The sequence below is a fragment of the Cervus canadensis genome, chromosome 1 (assembly GCF_019320065.1).
Source record: "Cervus canadensis isolate Bull #8, Minnesota chromosome 1, ASM1932006v1, whole genome shotgun sequence".
Taxonomy (NCBI): Eukaryota; Metazoa; Chordata; class Mammalia; order Artiodactyla; family Cervidae; genus Cervus; species Cervus canadensis.
This window is the reverse complement of record NC_057386.1, coordinates 46190572-46207913: the sequence shown is the minus strand read 5'-3', so window position 1 is coordinate 46207913 and position 17342 is coordinate 46190572. Positions and strand designations below refer to the sequence as shown.

Here is a 17342-nt window from a genome sequence, read left to right as displayed (position 1 = left end):
GCAGAGACACTACTTTGCCGACAAAAGTCCATCTAGTCAAAGCTATGGTTTTTCCAGTAGTCATATATGGATGTGAGAGTTGGACTATAAAGAAAGCTGAGTGCTGAAGAAATGATGCTTTTGAATTGTGGAGTTGGAGAAGACTCTTGAGAGTCCCTTGGACTGCAAGGAGGTCCAACCAGTCCATCCTAAAGGAAATCAGTCCTGAATATTCATTGGAAGGACTGACGCAGAAGCTGAAACTCCAGTACTGTGGCCACCTGATGTGAAGAACTGACTCATTTGAAAAGACCCTGATGCTGGGAAAGATTGAAGGCAGGAGGAGAAGGGGACAACAGAGGATGAGATGGTTGCATGGCATCACCGACTCAATGGACATGAGTCTGAGCAAGCTCCAGGAGTTGGTGATGGACAGGGAAGCCTGGGGTGTTGCAGTCCATGGGGTCACAAAGAGTTGGACACGACTGAGCGACTGAACTGAGGTGAACTCACTGTTGCCGTGACCATTTGTTTAGCTTTCTGTGGTAATAATAATGGTGACAGTAATCATGGTTTGGGCTTTCCTGGTGGTTCAGTGATAAAGAACCCTCCTGCCAATGCAGGAGACGTGTGTTCGATCCCTGGGTTGGGAAGATGCCTTGGAGAAGGAAATGGCAACCCACTCCAGTATTTTTGCCTGGGAAATCCCATGAACAAAGGAGCCTGGCGGGCTACAGTCCATGGGGTTGCAAAAGAGTCAGACACAACAGTGACTAAACAACAACAAACAACGGTTATGGTTTACTGGGAAAGACGATGTTTACACAGTCTCTCACTGAATTCTCACGTGGACCCCAGGTGGGAGGTACCCTATCTCCATTTTACAGACAGGAAACTCAGACTCAGAGAAATTCTATGAATTGGCCGCGCTGCAGGTTATGGGGGTTAGAACCAGGATTCAAAACTAAGTCCAGAGAATCAGTCCCTGGTGGGTGTGGACCATCTTGATGAACTGAGTTAAAATTCAGGGAGAGAGAAAGGTAGACACTAAAAATATACAGTGGCCCATAAGGATCCTTCCATAAATAGCAGCTCCTCCCTACCAAGGGGCACGAAACTCTCAAAGATAAACTTGATCCCTGGCAGTTCTGGGGGCTCCACGCCAGCCTCCCAACTAGACCAGAAGCCCCCAGGGGCAGAGATGCGTGTCTTACTCATCACTAGCTTGGTGTCCACTCTCAGCCTGTGTCTGTGCTGTAGGAAGGTACAGGGTGAGATTCTATAGCCCTGGGTTCTAGTCCTTGTTCCGCTACCATCGCTTTAGGGAACTCTGCAAAGTTACTACTTCTTTCTGGGCCTCAATTTCCTTCTTCCAAGTACCTCCCAGTTTTAACATTCCCTGATACATAACACGGTCTCAACTTCCGGGGACTCCGGAGAATCCACTTCCAGTGGGACGTGCCTTCTGAGACGGATCGATCGGTGGTGTCTTGGGCTGTGTTTCCCGGCCCCCCGCCCAGGCCCTGGTACCTGCTCTGGCCCCTCCAGCCCCGCCTCTCTGGGTCTCCTGTCACTATACAGAATGCCTAAGCTGTCGACCCTCTGGTGACCTCACCACAACCGCAGCTTGTCAGAAAGCCACTGGGCCTTTGTTTGGCTTGCAGGCTCCCTGACTTTGGTGTGGAGATCACAGGTCCCAGCACAATGGCCATTGTCTTCTCAATAACGCCCCTTGCCCCAGCCACGCCCCCCGCAGCTCTCAGCTCCAGCTCCCTGGATTATTACCGCAGAGGGGCTGCCTTACTTAGCCATTGGGCCAGTGTTCATCTGCAGGCTTCGCTGCCTCTCAGGAGTGACCCCAACTTTCTTCCTATGTGGCTGAGCCCTTCCCTTCAGTTGGCAACAGCACCCAGAAAAGCGCCCCTCCCTGGCCCAGGCTTCACGCTGGACAGAGACCCCCGAGGAGGTCATGCCGACGGTGCGGGAGGTGGGGGCACAGTGAGGAGTGGATGCTTGCAGCTCGTCCAGGTCGGGGCTCTGAGCCAGCACCCCCGGCACTCAGGTCAGCTCCCAGGTCTCAGGCCTCTCCCAGCAGAAGGGCAACCAGCCGGTGAGGGGACAGAGTGGTTTCAGAGCCATCCCCAGCATTGGAAGTGGCGCTTGGCTCCTTCTTCAAACCCCTCCCGGAGCAGGCAGTAGACCGTACCACGCTCTGTCTACACGGGCACCACACCAACCTCAGCAAACACATCATGCTGGGAAGCCAGCTTTCCTGGAAGGACCCACACAGCCCTCAGCATGTGGGGGTGCTCTCCCACCAGGAAGGAAGGTGTGGGATTCCTCCCGACAAGCCCACGCCCCAGAACAGGGGCATCCTCATCCAGGCCGGGCGGGGCCTGGCACACACAGCGCACAGTAGGTACTCAGCTGATTTTGACCAACTCATCACTGCCAAGGTTTCATGTGACCAACCCTACCCTAACTCTGGCAGCGCACAAACGTCCCCAAGCAGAGGGGTCCTTGCCCAGAGGCCCCTGGACTCCTCCTGCTGCAGATGGACAGAGCCCTGGGGATGCACGCAAACGGGGTGGAGGAGGCGACCCCTCTGCCGGAGGTGTGGACCTGGCACACAGACAAGACAGGCTGCTCCGTCTTATCTGGTGGCGGCCGTGACCCGCTGAGTCAGCAGCCACACACACACACACACACACACACACAGGAGAAAGGAGCCTGGAGAAGAATGGGGAGCAGGGCTCCCTGGAGGCTGAGCAAGGATACAGAGGAAATCCGACCACGACCGCACACTACTCTCATGAGAACATTTCAGCAGCAGAAGGAAGTCAGCCCTAGGACCGTCCCAAAGCACTTCCTCTTCTGAGACATCATGAGACCCCTAGGGGAGAAGCCGGAAGGTCGGGTTGCCAAGTGGTGGGGCTGGGCCCTACTTACCTGGCAGTTTGTTTGGAGGGGAGGTACTGGGCTGGTGGTGGGGGGAGCCGTGGGAGAGCAGGGTGTTCAGGCCATGCGTCTGGCTGGAGCTGTAGGCGTCCATGGCCAGCTTCTGCCGGAACGCCTCCTCCTTCCTGCGGTTTGCAAACCAGTTGTAGACGCGGACCTCAGTGACCAGGTTGGAGCCCAGGCCGTGGGCTTTGGAAGGGGAGACGCCTCGCTGCAAACATTCTGCCCTGAGAACAGGAGAGAGGGGAGATGGTGAGTGAGGGTGGTTTGGGGGAAGGCCCACTGACATTTGGCCCCAGGTACATGATAGCGGGGGGCTTCCCTGGTGGCTCAGTGGTTAAAGAATCCACCTATCAGACAGGGGACTCAGGTTCGATCTCTGGGTCAGGAAGATCCCTGGGAGAAGGGAATGACAAGTCACTCCAGTATTCTTACCTGGGAAATCCCATGGACAGAGGAGCCTGGCGAGGTACATACAGTCCATGGGCTCAGAAAGAGTTGGACATGAGTGAGTGATTGAGCACACACTCATACTATCATGGAGCAGGGAGGGTGCTGGTAAGGAGTGTGAAGAGTGGCAAGGAGTGTGAAGCGGCCAAGGATAGAGTTTGGGAAGCCTAAGAAATGGCCAGCCTGTGTGGTTATCTGATGAGATGGCTGGATGGCTGGAGCAGGGTGGAACACAGGTTCTGAGTAGGTTCACTGCCCCAGAAGCCTGGGCTTAGCCTTTGGTGTGGCTCCTGAACAAGAGAGGAAGGTGAGGGGCAGGCATCTCAGGCGGAAGCCTCTTGACACCGTGTGTGACTATTTTTCCTGTCCTACAAAAGACAATTTCCTTTGCTAGCCTAGTTTGAGCCCCTCCATAGCACTCTGAAACGACTTCTGGTCTTCCAGGGTTTAGACACCCTGCAAAGATGCCATGGAAGCCAGATTCCTTATTCACACAACAGGAATCACTTCCAAAGGGCAAACTGGGTGAGGAATAAATGAGGACACAGCAGCAGAGATAGCTGGTCTCCAGTCATCATCGCTGAGGAAACCCCAGTGCCAGGTGTGAGAGAGATTCTTAGACACCACTGGATACTGGGGGGCTTCCCTCTCATCAGTGGGGGCCAGAGCATAGCTGAGGACTCTGTGACATGTCTGGGCAGAGGGTTTCACCTCCCCAGGCCCCTGCCAGACCTCCCTAGCTGCATCATCTCCCTGCCAGAGCCGGTCTAGCCCAGAGACAGAGAGAATCCACAGATCTTAGCCAAAGCAAAGAGCAGATTTTTTTTAAAAGTGAAGGTTGGAATCAGAGCAGATGGGGCAGGAATGAAGCTAAAGGATATCTGGAGGATTTTCAAATAGTTTTCTTTAAAACGTGACAGCCTGGGTGGGAGGGGAGTGTGGGGGAGAATGGATACACGTATATATGTATGGCTGAGTCCCTTCACTGTCGGCTATACCCCAATACAAAATAAAAGCTTAAAAAAAATTCCATGTCATTAAAAACAAATGAACTCTACAAAAACAACTCTAATCAGCATGGGCAGAGTGGAGGGAATTCTGACCAATTCTTGCTCTCCTGCTTAGTTTCCCTTTGAACCAACATTTGGTTTAGGCTAAAGCCAGTCTGTGGCTAAGGAATACCTTTCCTTTGGTCTGTAGGGGGATCAAACGCATGATTCTCCCTTCACTGGCATATTTTAGACGATCATTCTCCATCATTCCCTGGGATAATAGTTCATAGGGCTATGCCACAGAAAGACATCCCCTGGTTAACAACCAGTTCAGCAAAATGAAGTGTGTTTCTTGACTGCAGGACTTCTCAGAGCCTTTAAGAATGTACCGTTGTGACTCCCTAAGAGAAAGTATGCAGGTGATGTTTCTCAGGCTGACTTAGTAATGACTTGAAATGAGGGTTCTGCGGAACACACTTTGGGAAAGACTGATTTAGCCACAGTTATCTGGATAAGTGGGCTTCCCCGGTGGCTCAGATGGTAAAGAATCTGCCTGCAATGTGGGAGACCTGGGTTCAGTCCCTGGGTTGGGAAGATTCCCTGGAGGAGGGCATGGCAACTGACTCCAGTATTCATGCCTGGAGAATCCCCAAGGACAGAGGAGCCTGGCGGGCTACCATCCATGGGGTGGCAAAGAGTCAGACATGGCTGAGTGACTAAGCACTAGTGTCTCAACACTCCAGGACTGGGGGGATGGAGCTCAGGTCCATGTGCCTGCCCGCCTGCCCTGGGGGAGCTTCCGGTGGGGTTACCTGTTGCACTCCTCCACTAAGGCCTCCCTCTCTTCCTTGCTGGGGTTCTTTTGCCGGTCGTAGGCCTGGTACAAGATTTGCTGGGACGCGGGCCCCCATTTGAACCGGTTGCGACGCATCTTCTTGTTGGTGGGCTCAGAGCAGGCGTCATCGGACTGCCCAGGCCCCTGGCTCTGTTGACTGAACTCTGGAAAGAGAAACAGCAGCTGATCCTGACTGCTTTTGTCTGTCAAATTTCCAGAACTCTGGACTGTCTGGTTGAATTCTGAAAAGAGAAAGGAGTAGATTTGATAGAGTCTGTAGCCTTCACTCAGCAGATAGACAGACAGACAGACAGATCAATGGACAAAAATACCTTTATGTCTCTCCCCTGAGCTTTGGGGTCTGCTGTTAACTATAGGTGGGAATGCCGGGGTGGGGGCAGGCTCACCAGGCCCCTCACTGCCCATTTCTGTTGGCTCCACCAAAGCCAACCCCTTTCCTTTCTTTGGAGGAGCTCAAACGTGGCTGACCATTGTTCTCAGGACAATTTATTATTATTATTATTTCATTGGCTCACTGGATCTCAGACATGAAGCAACACTCTGATTCCTGAAGTCTTGTGTTTTGATGTCAAGGAGATGAGTTCCACCAAGTCTCAGGTCTAGAGGGAAAAATGCTAAAAAGTACAATTTGCACTTAGACAAAATGTTCAGAGGCTGAAAATAGCTCTCTCCACCGATAGATCCTAGGGATCAACATTATGTTATGCTCTTTGTAAAACCCCAAGCCCCAAACCCTTTGACTACTGCTTTGAAATAAATATAACTGGATCTTTGTATTGGAAAAAGAAGCAGCAGCTCTTTAGAGCTCAATCATCTCAAAGGCAATGGGGTGTGTGTGTGTGTGTGTTCAGGGGTCCGTTTATGAGGGAAACAGCCCAAGAGGGGAAGGTCTTACACACCTGCCCACACATTTGAAAGATGGGAAGTGCAAGAGATAGCAAACACAGGACTTTCCTAAGAATGGTGTTTTAAGAGTTGGAGACAAGTAAATATAGACGGTATGGAGCCCCCAAAAGTCCAGTTCCCAGGACCTTGGCATATCATGACCCTCAAGATATTCTGATTGAATGAATGAAAGACAACAATCACCCAGTGGCGATCCCCTAGCCTCTGCGGCTGCCATGAGATTTGATATTTACTCGAGGAAGAGGCAGCCTCCTTGTTTTCTTCCTTACATCTGCATGAAGCAGAGTTCATCATAGTATTAACTCCATTTTACAGATGAACAAGCAGAGAGGCCAAGCACCTTGCTGAGCGAGGACCCATAACAGATTCATTTCCTAACTCCCAGTGCCCGTGTTCTGGACCTTGATGTTTTTCTTTCTTGGTTCCTGGAGTCATCCCTGCACGTCTCAGAAACTCTCAAGGTCCAAAGTCAGGCCACAGCTTGAATGCTCTGCATGACACCCTACCATGAGGCCTTCCACCTACCTACCTCCAGCAATGGGGAACTTGCAACAATCTAAAGATCCATTTCCATTTTGGCCCATCAAGAAGTGGTGGGTCCCTAACAAGCCTAGACCCCCGATGCAGGTAGTGCTGGCCTTTGTTTAACCAGTCATTGATCAGATGAGTTAACGAGCTGTATCCTTGGTAAACAGACAGAACATGTCACTGGAACCTTTGGTTGGAGCCCCACCCACTTTGGAAGATTCTCAGGCCACTTTGGGCTCTGTTTTCACTGGTTCCCAATAATTCCTTTAGATACCTGAGAGTGTCTTTGCCACATCTACTAGCAGGAAGTCACTGACTCCATGGGATAATGTAGGGTCCCAGCCAAGTTCTGTAATTCTTGGTCCCTTGGCTTCTCTGCCTGTGGAATGGGCCTGGTGAAGACTTGAAGGCCTTAAAGAGTCTTTTAGAACATGCACCCCTGGTCGGGATGATGGTGATGACAATGATGATCACCCAAATTCCAAGGGAAGTTCTACTGTACAAAGTACTTTTACAATTCCCGTATTATTTGGTCTTCACGGCAGCCATCTAAGTGCAGGGAGTCTGGGACAATCAGAGGGGGAGAAAGACGTCCCCTGCTCAGGGGGTGTCTGTCTCAGCATCTCCTCTCCTCCCTGTGGTCCTGTGGAGTTGTCGTGAATAACAGCCAAAGCCACTATGGATAATTGCGAGGACCCAGGACTAATACAAGGTTCCTCATTTGATGTGAAGAGAAAACCAACCTGTCATCACAGTGAACATGTAATGAACCATTTCTACAGTGAGGTTATTATACAAAGTCCGCCAAATGTATCCCTTCAACTAACTCTCACATCTCTCTTAGGAAGAATTGTTATCTGTGTTTTACAGATGAAGAAATTGAGGTTCAGACCAGTTAGAGCCAGGGGCAGGAGCCAGGATGTGAACCTAGACTGTAGACGCTGAACTTACAACCCTTGATGGTGATGCCCCATGTGCATCACCTCTCACTAAAAACAAACCCAAAGCACACACCCACAAAACCTTCCAACGGGCCTTGGATGGAGGTAACAGAACTGACTCCTGAAGGTCTATCTGTGGTGGGTGCGAGACACACTTGCAGCTGCCCACAGAGTAATGGCCACCTCTGGCTGTTGGCTGCCCTTTTTGAAGAACCAGACTCTCACACATTCTCCACCCACCACCAAATCTCCCCTACTTCTTTCCAGATTAATGTAAGGTGGTGGTGGGGGGGTTGGTGCACAGAAAATGTTTGTTGCCCATAAAAATTAACTTGGAGAAGATGGCATCAGTAACCTCTTTATAGGCTCAAGAGCCAGCCTGGACAAGGAGATTCTTTCTGTGAAGATAGGCTCATGAATATTACCATTTATTACTTTTAGCTTATGAAAATTTGTCATCATATGTCTTTTTTATTCTCCTGATTCTCTCTTACTACTTGCCACTTGTTACTTGTCCACTTGTGTCCTTCTCTTATTCATCTCTCTTCCCATTTTTTATCCAGTGCTAGTATATGTTGTATTCAACCTTCAAAAACTGGTTCAAATGACACCTCCTCCAGGAAGCCCTCCATGACGTCTCTAGGCAATTTAGCAATTCCTCTGGCTGTCCCTTGTGTATACTTTTATAACAGCTCTTAGAAAGCTGTCATTATTTATTCAAACATCTCATCTTCCTCATTAGGTTGTAAGTCCCTGGAGAAAAGAACCTGTGTATCTCACAGCCCAGCAAGTGCTTGGCACCTCATAGGTGCCCATATAATATTTACAGAATGAAGGGATGCTTCTTAAGCTTTCTGTCTTATGGGACTTTAAAACAATAATAACAATAATTGAAAAATCCTTTGCAGAGATGGTCATACATTTTTGCAAAATGCCATTCTCAAGCATCTTGAGAACCTTTCTGGGACTTCTATCTTTTAGAAGCTTTGGGTTGACCTCTCCTGCCTCCATCTTTCTGAAGGAAGTCCCACAGAATACAGAGAGGCGACTCAAATGGGAGATGATGCCTGAGGCTTGGATTGGAGTGAAAGCACATCCCAAGGGTTCTCTGGCCTTTGGAGACTACCGTTCCTGAAACTTTTTCTTGGGCTTTACAGGAATTACAGGGAGTTGCTTCATGTCAGACACACAATTTCTTAAAGACATAGTCACCATGGATGGTGGATCATCCCTGAGTTTAAAAGGGGCCTCTTCCTCTCAGTAGCAAAGAGCTCTCACTGTGCTTCTCATAACCTATAAACTTCTTATAACCTTATAACCACCAGGAAGCTCCAACTTATCTAATGCTACCAGCAAAAGAGCAAATCACTGCAATATAAGGTGAACCCCTAACATCCTTGCATCTTGAAGGCCTTTCCAGCCCATGGACATTGAGACAATAAGTACTGAAACCATCACTTCAGGGCAGTGTGTGACAGAAAACAAGAGTGATTTTTGAAATAGTCCTCTAGCAAGATGGGAAAAACGCAGCCCAGAAAGTGGTGGAAACTCATGTCTTAACAAAGACAGAGAAGCCCACAGCCCAGAGGGGAGTATGTGGGAAGAGTGAAAACTTACATAAAATTTTCCTAGAAAGAGGGCTGGATTGAAATAATCAAAATATAATGTAAAAGTACACTTTTCCTAAAATAAAAACACTAGATCACTGATACTCTTATCATTCAAAGGCAGTTCAAACTTCCCTAGCCTTCCAAACAAAAATCTCTCAGGGTTATTGCGTTGAAGAAATCTTGGGACAGAAAGGAAATTTGGGAAAGACAATGCGAAGGATAAGAATTCATCACTCAGAGTTGCAAATGCAGATGCTTTTACTGAGTCCTGCCTTAGCCAGAAGCAGATTCTTCCTCTGACAGGCTCACCAGCTGGGGTCTCAAAGCTCTCCCGATTTTGGTAAATGTGAATAAGCATCTTAAATTGCTTCAGAACTCAGCTGTACCCCCCACACCATCCTCCCAAACAACAGGGTCAAGTTCCTAACATATCTATATGTACGAGTGCCTTCTATTTTTTATACTCTTCGAGAGAGAAGGAAAATAACAATAATAGTGATCAATATTATTGATTGCTACTAAATGTCTTCCTTGGAAAGTCTGATCCATGGTCATGGATCAAGGGGAGAAGATGCTTGGCTTACTTCCGGTTCAATATTCTGCTGTCACCTACTTGGTTTCAAAAAAGAGAAAGATGTTGGAAGCAGGGACCAAAATATTCAAGGTGTGCCACACACCGATGGGCTTGGCAAATCAACTGGCTGGGGACTAGGGCATCTCGGGAGAAGAAAACGACATAAGCCAGCTCATTGCAGGGCAGCCAAATCCACCTGACAGCTTCCTTATATGTGCCAAGTGCCACGCAGCCCTTGTTGATGAGAAGGAAGCTGAGGCGCCCCACAGGGGTCAGAGTGAGGGCAGAGGTCAGTCTTGGTGGGGCAGAGGCAGGTTGAAAGCACTTACGTCTGAGGATCTCCCGTTGCTTTCGGACGTACCAGGTGTATAAGGCGGCGCGCTTCTGGGTCTTCATGGGGGTGCCTTTGTTGAGATGCTGGGAGAGGTGTGATTGGTTCAGGCCGGTGACATCCACCACTTCCCTTTGGGGGATGTTGTGCTGTTGCATGTAGCCCTTGATCATTTTGGCAGCCCTCCACGGGTCCTCGCTAGACAGACAAGCAGAGGGTTAGGATGCTGGTGGAAGAGGTTGGGGACAAATATCCTCTTTCTAGAGGTTTTACTTAAACTCTGTGCAAAACACTGACCTTCCCCTATTTTTCCTCCTGCCCAAGTTACGTCCTGGGGAGAGAGGTGAAGCCGAAATAGGACCTGGACAAAAGAGGAGATGAAAGCTCCTATATAGTGTACTCCATCCCTTTCAACTGAGATTGGGAGGATAAAGAGGAAGATGACTTCCTTGCTTCAGTAATAGGAAAGCAAGCCCAGCACTCTCTCTCTGGAAGCAGAAAGAAAAGTTCCTGGGTGTTTCTTTTTGCTTTTGTTTTACATTTTTCTTTGTTTGTTTGTTTTGCTTTCCTTCACTTCCCTGGAACGTGAGAGATCTTAAAGGAAGAGGCAGACCAGAGAGCAGAGGTGTCATTCGCTAGGGACTAGGCTGGCTGATCCCCACGATAGGAGGTAGCATCTCTAAATTCACCTGGACATCTCCCACATCACCTCCCTTTGGGATGGGCATCTCCGCTTCTTGCTTGTCAAAAGGCAGTAAAACATAAGTGACCACCTCCAGAGAAGCAAGGAGGACGTCTTAGCCAAATGTTAAAGTTTTCAGAGTTTCAGAAAACTTTTAAGAAATGATGTCCCTCCCCGGTGGGGTTGAGGAATCACTGCACTGATGTGAGGCAAATAAAGTTAAAACAAAAATTCTTCACAGCCCCGCCTCCCAAATAAGACCACACAGACGGATGGATAATTTCAATTTCTGAAAAAGATGTGAATGATTCCAAATGACACTTTCTTTCTATATTCTTACATTTCTCCTCGGATAGGGTAAGAGTGTTTGGAAGTTAATCTTTCTCATAAATTTCAAGCTTGGGGTAAGAACTTAAACTTTTCATTTAAGTGTTTTCATTTAAGCTTTTCATTTAAGTTCATATCATTCATAAACACAGGTAATGAAAAAAAAAAACCTCTTTAAGATCAGTGTATTAGTGCCTCTGAATTTATTCCAAATATTTTCAACTTTGCCAATATCTGTTCTTGCTTATTGAATAGTTGGCTTAGAAGTGAGTGATCTAATTGAAAACAAAAATTAAGAGAAGAGTGCACAGTATAGAACAAAAAAATTCATGAACAATATATCCATATATATTATTTGTTTAAGGCAGCTACATCATTAACTTAAAAAAACCCAGCATCCCCTTACAGTATGTTGATGTATATAATAGCCTGATAAAATATGAAAAAAAGTGAAGGGAATAATCAATTTCAGAGGACAGAACAGAGGGCCAAAGAACAGCTACAGTTGAAGATGAAATAAGTGATTATTTCTAGATGATGTCTATGTCAACTAAAATCACGTTTGTATAATGAATTTTTTTAACCTAGTAATTAAACAGATTTTTGTAAGCATTTGAAAAGTTGGGATTATTTTAGCAAGTCTTTGATGTTAAATTTATGAGAACACAAGTTTTGATAGAGATGTTTTTGATAAATACAAACTCAAAATTACATATAGCTTAATATATTTCTCAAGTATTTATAAAGGTACTTCCAAGTAATACAACAATGTTTAAGTAAAAACAGGAACAAAAAATGAGAAACTGCCTCCATTTCAAACATGGCTAATTCACCTTGAGTAAGAGGAAAGTAATGTAACATTTTGAACATTCCCGTGTAAACATTTTAAAACACTCATTTTAAAAGTTTCTTTCTGCTAAATTCTTGCACAGATATTTTTAGGGTAAAAAACACCTTCCACAGATACCAACAACAGCTTCGAAAGTTAGAATAAGTATTTGGGTTTTTAAAGGTAATGCTGCTTGGACAGATTCTTTAACATTTTTGGTTTTGTTTAAATTTTTTACTAGTATTTATTTTGTGTGTTTAAGAAACTGAAATAGTGTAATGTTCTGGGAGTAAATAATTCCGCGGAAAAAGTGAATTAGCTTAACGACTGGAAAGGTTTGAAACGAAAAACAAAAGGCCGGGGAAACCACATAAACGATAGCAAATCTTTCAGCCCGCATTAAAGACCAGAGCTGGGGATAAGATGGCGTAGTCACACCTTTATAGCTCTGACCACAGAATTCTCATGGATTCACCGGGAAGGGCCCCAAGAGTCGGTTACGTTTTGAAATTCAAAAATACAGCCAGTGATCCGGGGTTCGCAACCCCTATAAACACACGGATCGGGAGAAGGGCGCCAGGCATTGTCCTCAGGGCGCAGGTGTCAAGCGACCGACCTCGGCGCCCGCCTAATCGGCCCAGCACGCTCCTTTCCAAACAATGCCACGAACAGAGAGGCCCCGGACTCCGGCTTCGATCGCCGCGATTCTTCGTTAAGAAGCCTGCACCCGGGCTTCTTGGGGAGCAACCCACGTTGCAACTTTTCACCGCGCGCGCCAGCCTAGAGCCGGGGCCAGAACCGGCAGCGCGCAGCCCCAAACTGCTTTTCTGGCCTCGCTCTTCTTGGAGATGGAAAGAGCGGCCAGCCGCTCCCCAAAGCGACTTGTCCTGTTCTTTTCTTTCCGCCTTAGCGGAGCAGGGTGTGGACCAGAAGGGGAGTGCGCGCGTCTGGCGTGTAGCAGCCAACTGCGCAGTGACCTGGGGACCGCTAGCGATTTCTTGAAAAATTACTTTAATCAAGTCTGACCACTCCTGAAGGTGGGGGAGGGAAGTTAGCAGCCGCTGGGGGAAAGGAGGAGAAACATTAGGGCCTGTCCTGTGTGTCCCCCACTCCCGCTCCCAGTGGGGGTCTTGGGCCCCCTAGCCTGGCTCTCCGGCCCCTGGAGCCCGGAGCTCTGCGTCGCGAAGAGCGCTTAGGTCCGGGGCCCAGGGCCGAGCCTGGCTCTCTGCCCGCCCGGCCTTTGGTGTCGGCGACCTCCGGGGAAGCCCGGGTCCGGCGCGGGGGCTCGGAGCGCCGCGGGGGCTCTCCTGGGAAGGCCGGACAGGCCCGTGCGTGTGTGCTGGGAGCCGCGAACAGCCCCGCGCGTCCGCTTTCTGCTTTCCTTCCCCCTCGAAGCCGCGTTTACAACTTCACCAATGAATAACCCGCCTCTCCGTTCAACCTAATCACGACTTTTTGTGTATCTTTCTGTTGATGATTTATAGAAATAAATTAATAACACCCTAACTCCACGTGCTTCAGTTTATATTACATCTCTGCCACGTCTAACCCGGCGCAGGGCTGGGTACCGAGGGACGCCCCAGATTCTTCTTCCAAAACCCCGCTGGAAGGCGAGTGCCTGCGGCCAGGCGGATGGGCCTAGGCCCCGCGGGCCCCGGTGCCGGGCGGCCGGACATCGGCGATTCCTCCCGACCCGGGGTCAATCTCCGGGCCGCCCCGGCGTCCCAGCCTCTCTCTCTCTGACCCCTTTCACCTTCCTGCACCCCTAGCCCAGGCCGGGGAGAAACCACCGCCAAGGGGGCAACCGCCAGGCAAGAAAGAACCTCAAACCCTACGAACTAACTGTAGCAACAGACTTTCGGGAAGTTAGAAAAAAAAAAAAATCTAGAAATTCCCCTGATTGTTTTGCTAGAGAGTAAGCCGCCGGGTCCCCAGGTAGCAAATTCAAATGCAAGGTCATATCGCATCCCAAACGGCCACTGCGGGCGGGTGACCCGGGTTGCCCCGGTCCCGGGAGCGACTCCGGTCCTGGCCCTGCCTGGGGACTGCGGCGCTGGAAGGTCCGAGGCCAAGCGAGGGTCTCGGTCCCAGAGCAGCCTGGCTGGGAGCGACGCGCGGTCCAAGGGAACCGCTCGGCTCCTTGGATAATTAGTAACAAGCTGTCAAAGTCCTAGGCAGCTCGGAAAGTCTTAGCAAACCACCCGGGGCCCGGAGACAGACCGCCGGGCGGTCTGCCTGCCTGGATTCCCCAGGGACGCCGGGGTGTCAGCGGCGAGATCCGGGAACGCCCTCCTTTCTCCCACCAAATCCACCGCGAACTGGAGGCTTGGACCCACTGATCCCTCGCTTATTAAAGACACGGTTTCATTGCCCCTTGCGAGTCCACTCCAACCCGACAACGTGCAAGCATTTCCTTTCGCAGATCTCAAGGGGCTTTAGGGATTCCGGATAACCTCCGGGCCTTGCGCGGGCGCTGCAGACGAGAAGGCCCATCGGAGAAGGCGCCCCCCACTTCCCGGCCCCGGAGCCGCTGGTCCCTCTGCCGAGAGCCTCAGGACGCCGTGCCCCAGGCCGGCTCCGCAGAGGCGGCACCCCGGGAAGAGTGCTTGTAGCCTGGGGTTGCTGCGGGCCCGGAGCCTCGGCACCCGGGAATCGCCGAGGTTTCACTGCGCCCACTCGCACCTTCGGCCGCGTGGGCAAGGGCTCTGCAAGCTCGGTTCTCGCAGGCTGAACTCTAACCCAGCCGGGAGGGCCCCACCGGTCCCGGGCGCTGGGCTGGGCAGGAATTCATGAAGTTTCGGGGCTCGGGCTGTCCGATTGAGGGGCTGGGAGGGGTCCAGGTGTTGGGAGAGAAGCGGAGCGCCCCCCGGGGGACTTCTTTGGTGGGAACCAGGCTTGGCAACAGCAGTCGGGGCCGTGTGGCTCAGCCACGGGGCCCGGGGCTCCGAGTGTTCGGGCGCACCCCTCCGCACCTCGGCCAGCGCCTACCTGAGCATCCGGTCCACCTCCGCCCGCTGCTCCGCCGCCTCCTCGGTGTTGAGCGCTTGCAGCTCCTTGAGGATAGGAGGGGTGTCATAGTCGTCCCCGTCTTCGGAGCCCTCGTCTCCGGACAGGCGGCCCTTGGCGTGGCCGTTCGTGAGAGTATGGAAGACCGGCTTGGTGTCCGGCTCGGCCCCGCTCCCAGGGGACAGGGGCAGCGTCTCCAGCTTCACCCCGAAACTCGGGGACGGCAGCAACTCCTCCAAGGCCTGGATCAACACCTCCTTGGTGACCCCGGAGCTCAGCAGGGCGCTCAGGAGTTCTTGCTGGAGCGACGTGAGCTTGGACACCATTTTCCAAGGACAGAGAAAGAAGGGGGTGAGGGGGCGGGAGGGTGGGTGCGAGAGAGGAGGGTGGAGGGGAGTTTCACAAGCGAACCCCAAGTCCAGGAACCCCCCCCACCCTTCAGCCTCCAGACACCTGTTACTCCCCGGAGTCCCGGAGTCTCCTCCAAGAGGAGTCAGAAAACTTCTAACTTGCCATGATCGCCACCATTAGGCCATATAAGATATGCAAATTAGCGGGGAGGGCCCGGCTTTCGGCAAGATGCAAATGATCGGCGGGGATGGGGCGGGGGGGGTGGGGGGTTGGGGAGGGGAACCGAGAGAGTGAGTGTGAGAGGCAGACCGAGAGCCCGAGACCCGAGCCGAGAGCCGGGGATGCTAGGGTCCAGGGTATTCACGCCGGGGGGCTGAAGAGATTCTTGTCCCGCTTCCGCGTATCAGTCAAACTTCAGCTGACCTTTGGACTCGTTAAACAAGTAGCTTGCAGCCTGGTGTGCGAGGCGCCGGGACTTTTCCACCCGCTGTGGGTTCGGCTTTAAGTCCGGAGAGAAGGAGAAACTGCGCTCGGGGGTCAGGTGAGGGCTGGAGGAAGCTGGGGTGCTCTTGGGAGAAGCAGACGGAGGAGGGGGGCCCTAGCACGCGTCCTGACCGACCTGCAAGCGGTGGGCCCGGAGAGCCGGGCGGGCGGAGGAAGAAACTGATCGCAGGGGAGTGGACGCGGAGACCCGGGGAAAGAGGGGCGTGTTGGGCGGGGGTGAGTGTGGAATGCGGGGTGGGTGGCAGGCACTGAGTTCTACCTGGGTTACCGCTCTGCCGACCCCAGGCCTTCGGGCGCCGGGGCTGGCGGCTTGGATTTGCAGAACTGTCGGCCCCAGAGCGTAGGCCAGCGGGATGGAGGCCCGGGAGAACCCTGGGAAAGAGGAGGCGCCGACTAACCGGGTGCCACGGGACCGCACCGGCACCCAGCCCGGCCAAGCCGCGGGGACCTGGGCGCCCGGGCCCCTGGCTTAAAACCCAGAATATCAAAGCGCGCTTTCGGGGCAAAACCAGGATTGTGGGGCTTCCTTTCTGGCAGTGAAAGCTGGCTGGACAGTTGAAGCCACATGTCTTGTGCGCACTGATTTCTGGCTTCTTTGCAGCTCCAGGACACACCGGTTCCCGGGGCCAGAGGCTGATCTCTGCGGACCCGAGATCACGGCGGCGGTGGCTGGCGACTCCCACGCCAAGTTGGGAAGGGGCCGACCAAGCTAGCTGAGGGACAGAAGTGATTGTTCACGCCGGCCTGTCCCAGAGAGGAAGCCGGGAACCTCTCAGCGCTCTCAGAGTTTCACCTGCATCTCCCCAAGGCGCTCAGGGGGAAGGACGGAGGCAGGAGGTGCGCCCCGACCTCCAGGCTGCCCGGGACTTGCATAAGACCCAGGGCAGCAGGGGCTTTTTAGGACCCGTGGCTCACAGTCCCATAGTTTCTGGGGGCAGAGGACACCTCCTTCCCCTCTCTAAGCCTCAGGTTCATCACCTAAGAAATACTGAAACCTAAAGCCCAGAGGATGCGGCATTGTGTACATCGAATGAGCCCACCTGTGAAACCCTGTGTCCCGGGAACAGTGTTCACACTTCTCTGAGAAGGCAGGAAGCCGGTTCCTAGTAGTAAAATCTGGCCCCTTGGGAGGTTCAGGATTCTCAGAAGCAGGCAGATTCAGTGCTGGGCTTGGAGGCACTGGGAGCTTAGGGACAAACATTCAGAATGAGCAGGGGATTTGCAAAGGAGCTTCTAAGCAAAGCTCCCCCCTTTCCCGTCTTTTAAAGACAGTTAGGAGGAAGAGGGGAATTTCAGCAGCAGTAGGAGTGGGCATGGGGAGGGTCATCAGATCTGTCTGCTTGGTTCAGGTGCCAGGGCTGAAACCCAGATGTGGTTGATCCAAGTCAGGCTGCTGAGGAGCTTGTTGTTGTTCAGTCCCTAAGTTGTGTCCCACTCTTTTGCGACCCCATGGACTGAAGCCCTGCCAGGCTCCTCTGTCCATGGGATTTCCCAGGTAAGAATACTGGAGTGGATAGC

At 51.5% G+C, this 17342-nt stretch overlaps 1 protein-coding gene across 5 annotated transcripts in view; it reads right to left on the bottom strand.

Moving 5' to 3' along the window:
- Window positions 1-15489, bottom strand: part of HNF1B (HNF1 homeobox B) — a 63150-nt gene extending 47661 nt beyond the window's left edge. For 2 of the 5 annotated variants that reach the window (XM_043481440.1, XM_043481456.1), the window contains exons 1-4: window positions 14952-15455; window positions 10124-10323; window positions 5192-5456; window positions 2929-3164 (exon numbers count right to left, since the gene is read on the bottom strand). In XM_043481440.1, coding sequence (XP_043337375.1) covers window positions 2929-3164; window positions 5192-5456; window positions 10124-10323; window positions 14952-15295 — 1045 coding nt within the window. In that variant the 5' untranslated portion in view covers window positions 15296-15455. Of the gene's footprint in view, window positions 1-2928; window positions 3165-5191; window positions 5457-10123; window positions 10324-14951 lie in introns of all 5 variants that reach the window. The other 3 variants (XM_043481467.1, XM_043481474.1, XM_043481449.1) reach the window with 3 other exon arrangements.
- Between the last annotated feature and the right edge of the window lie 1853 nt (window positions 15490-17342).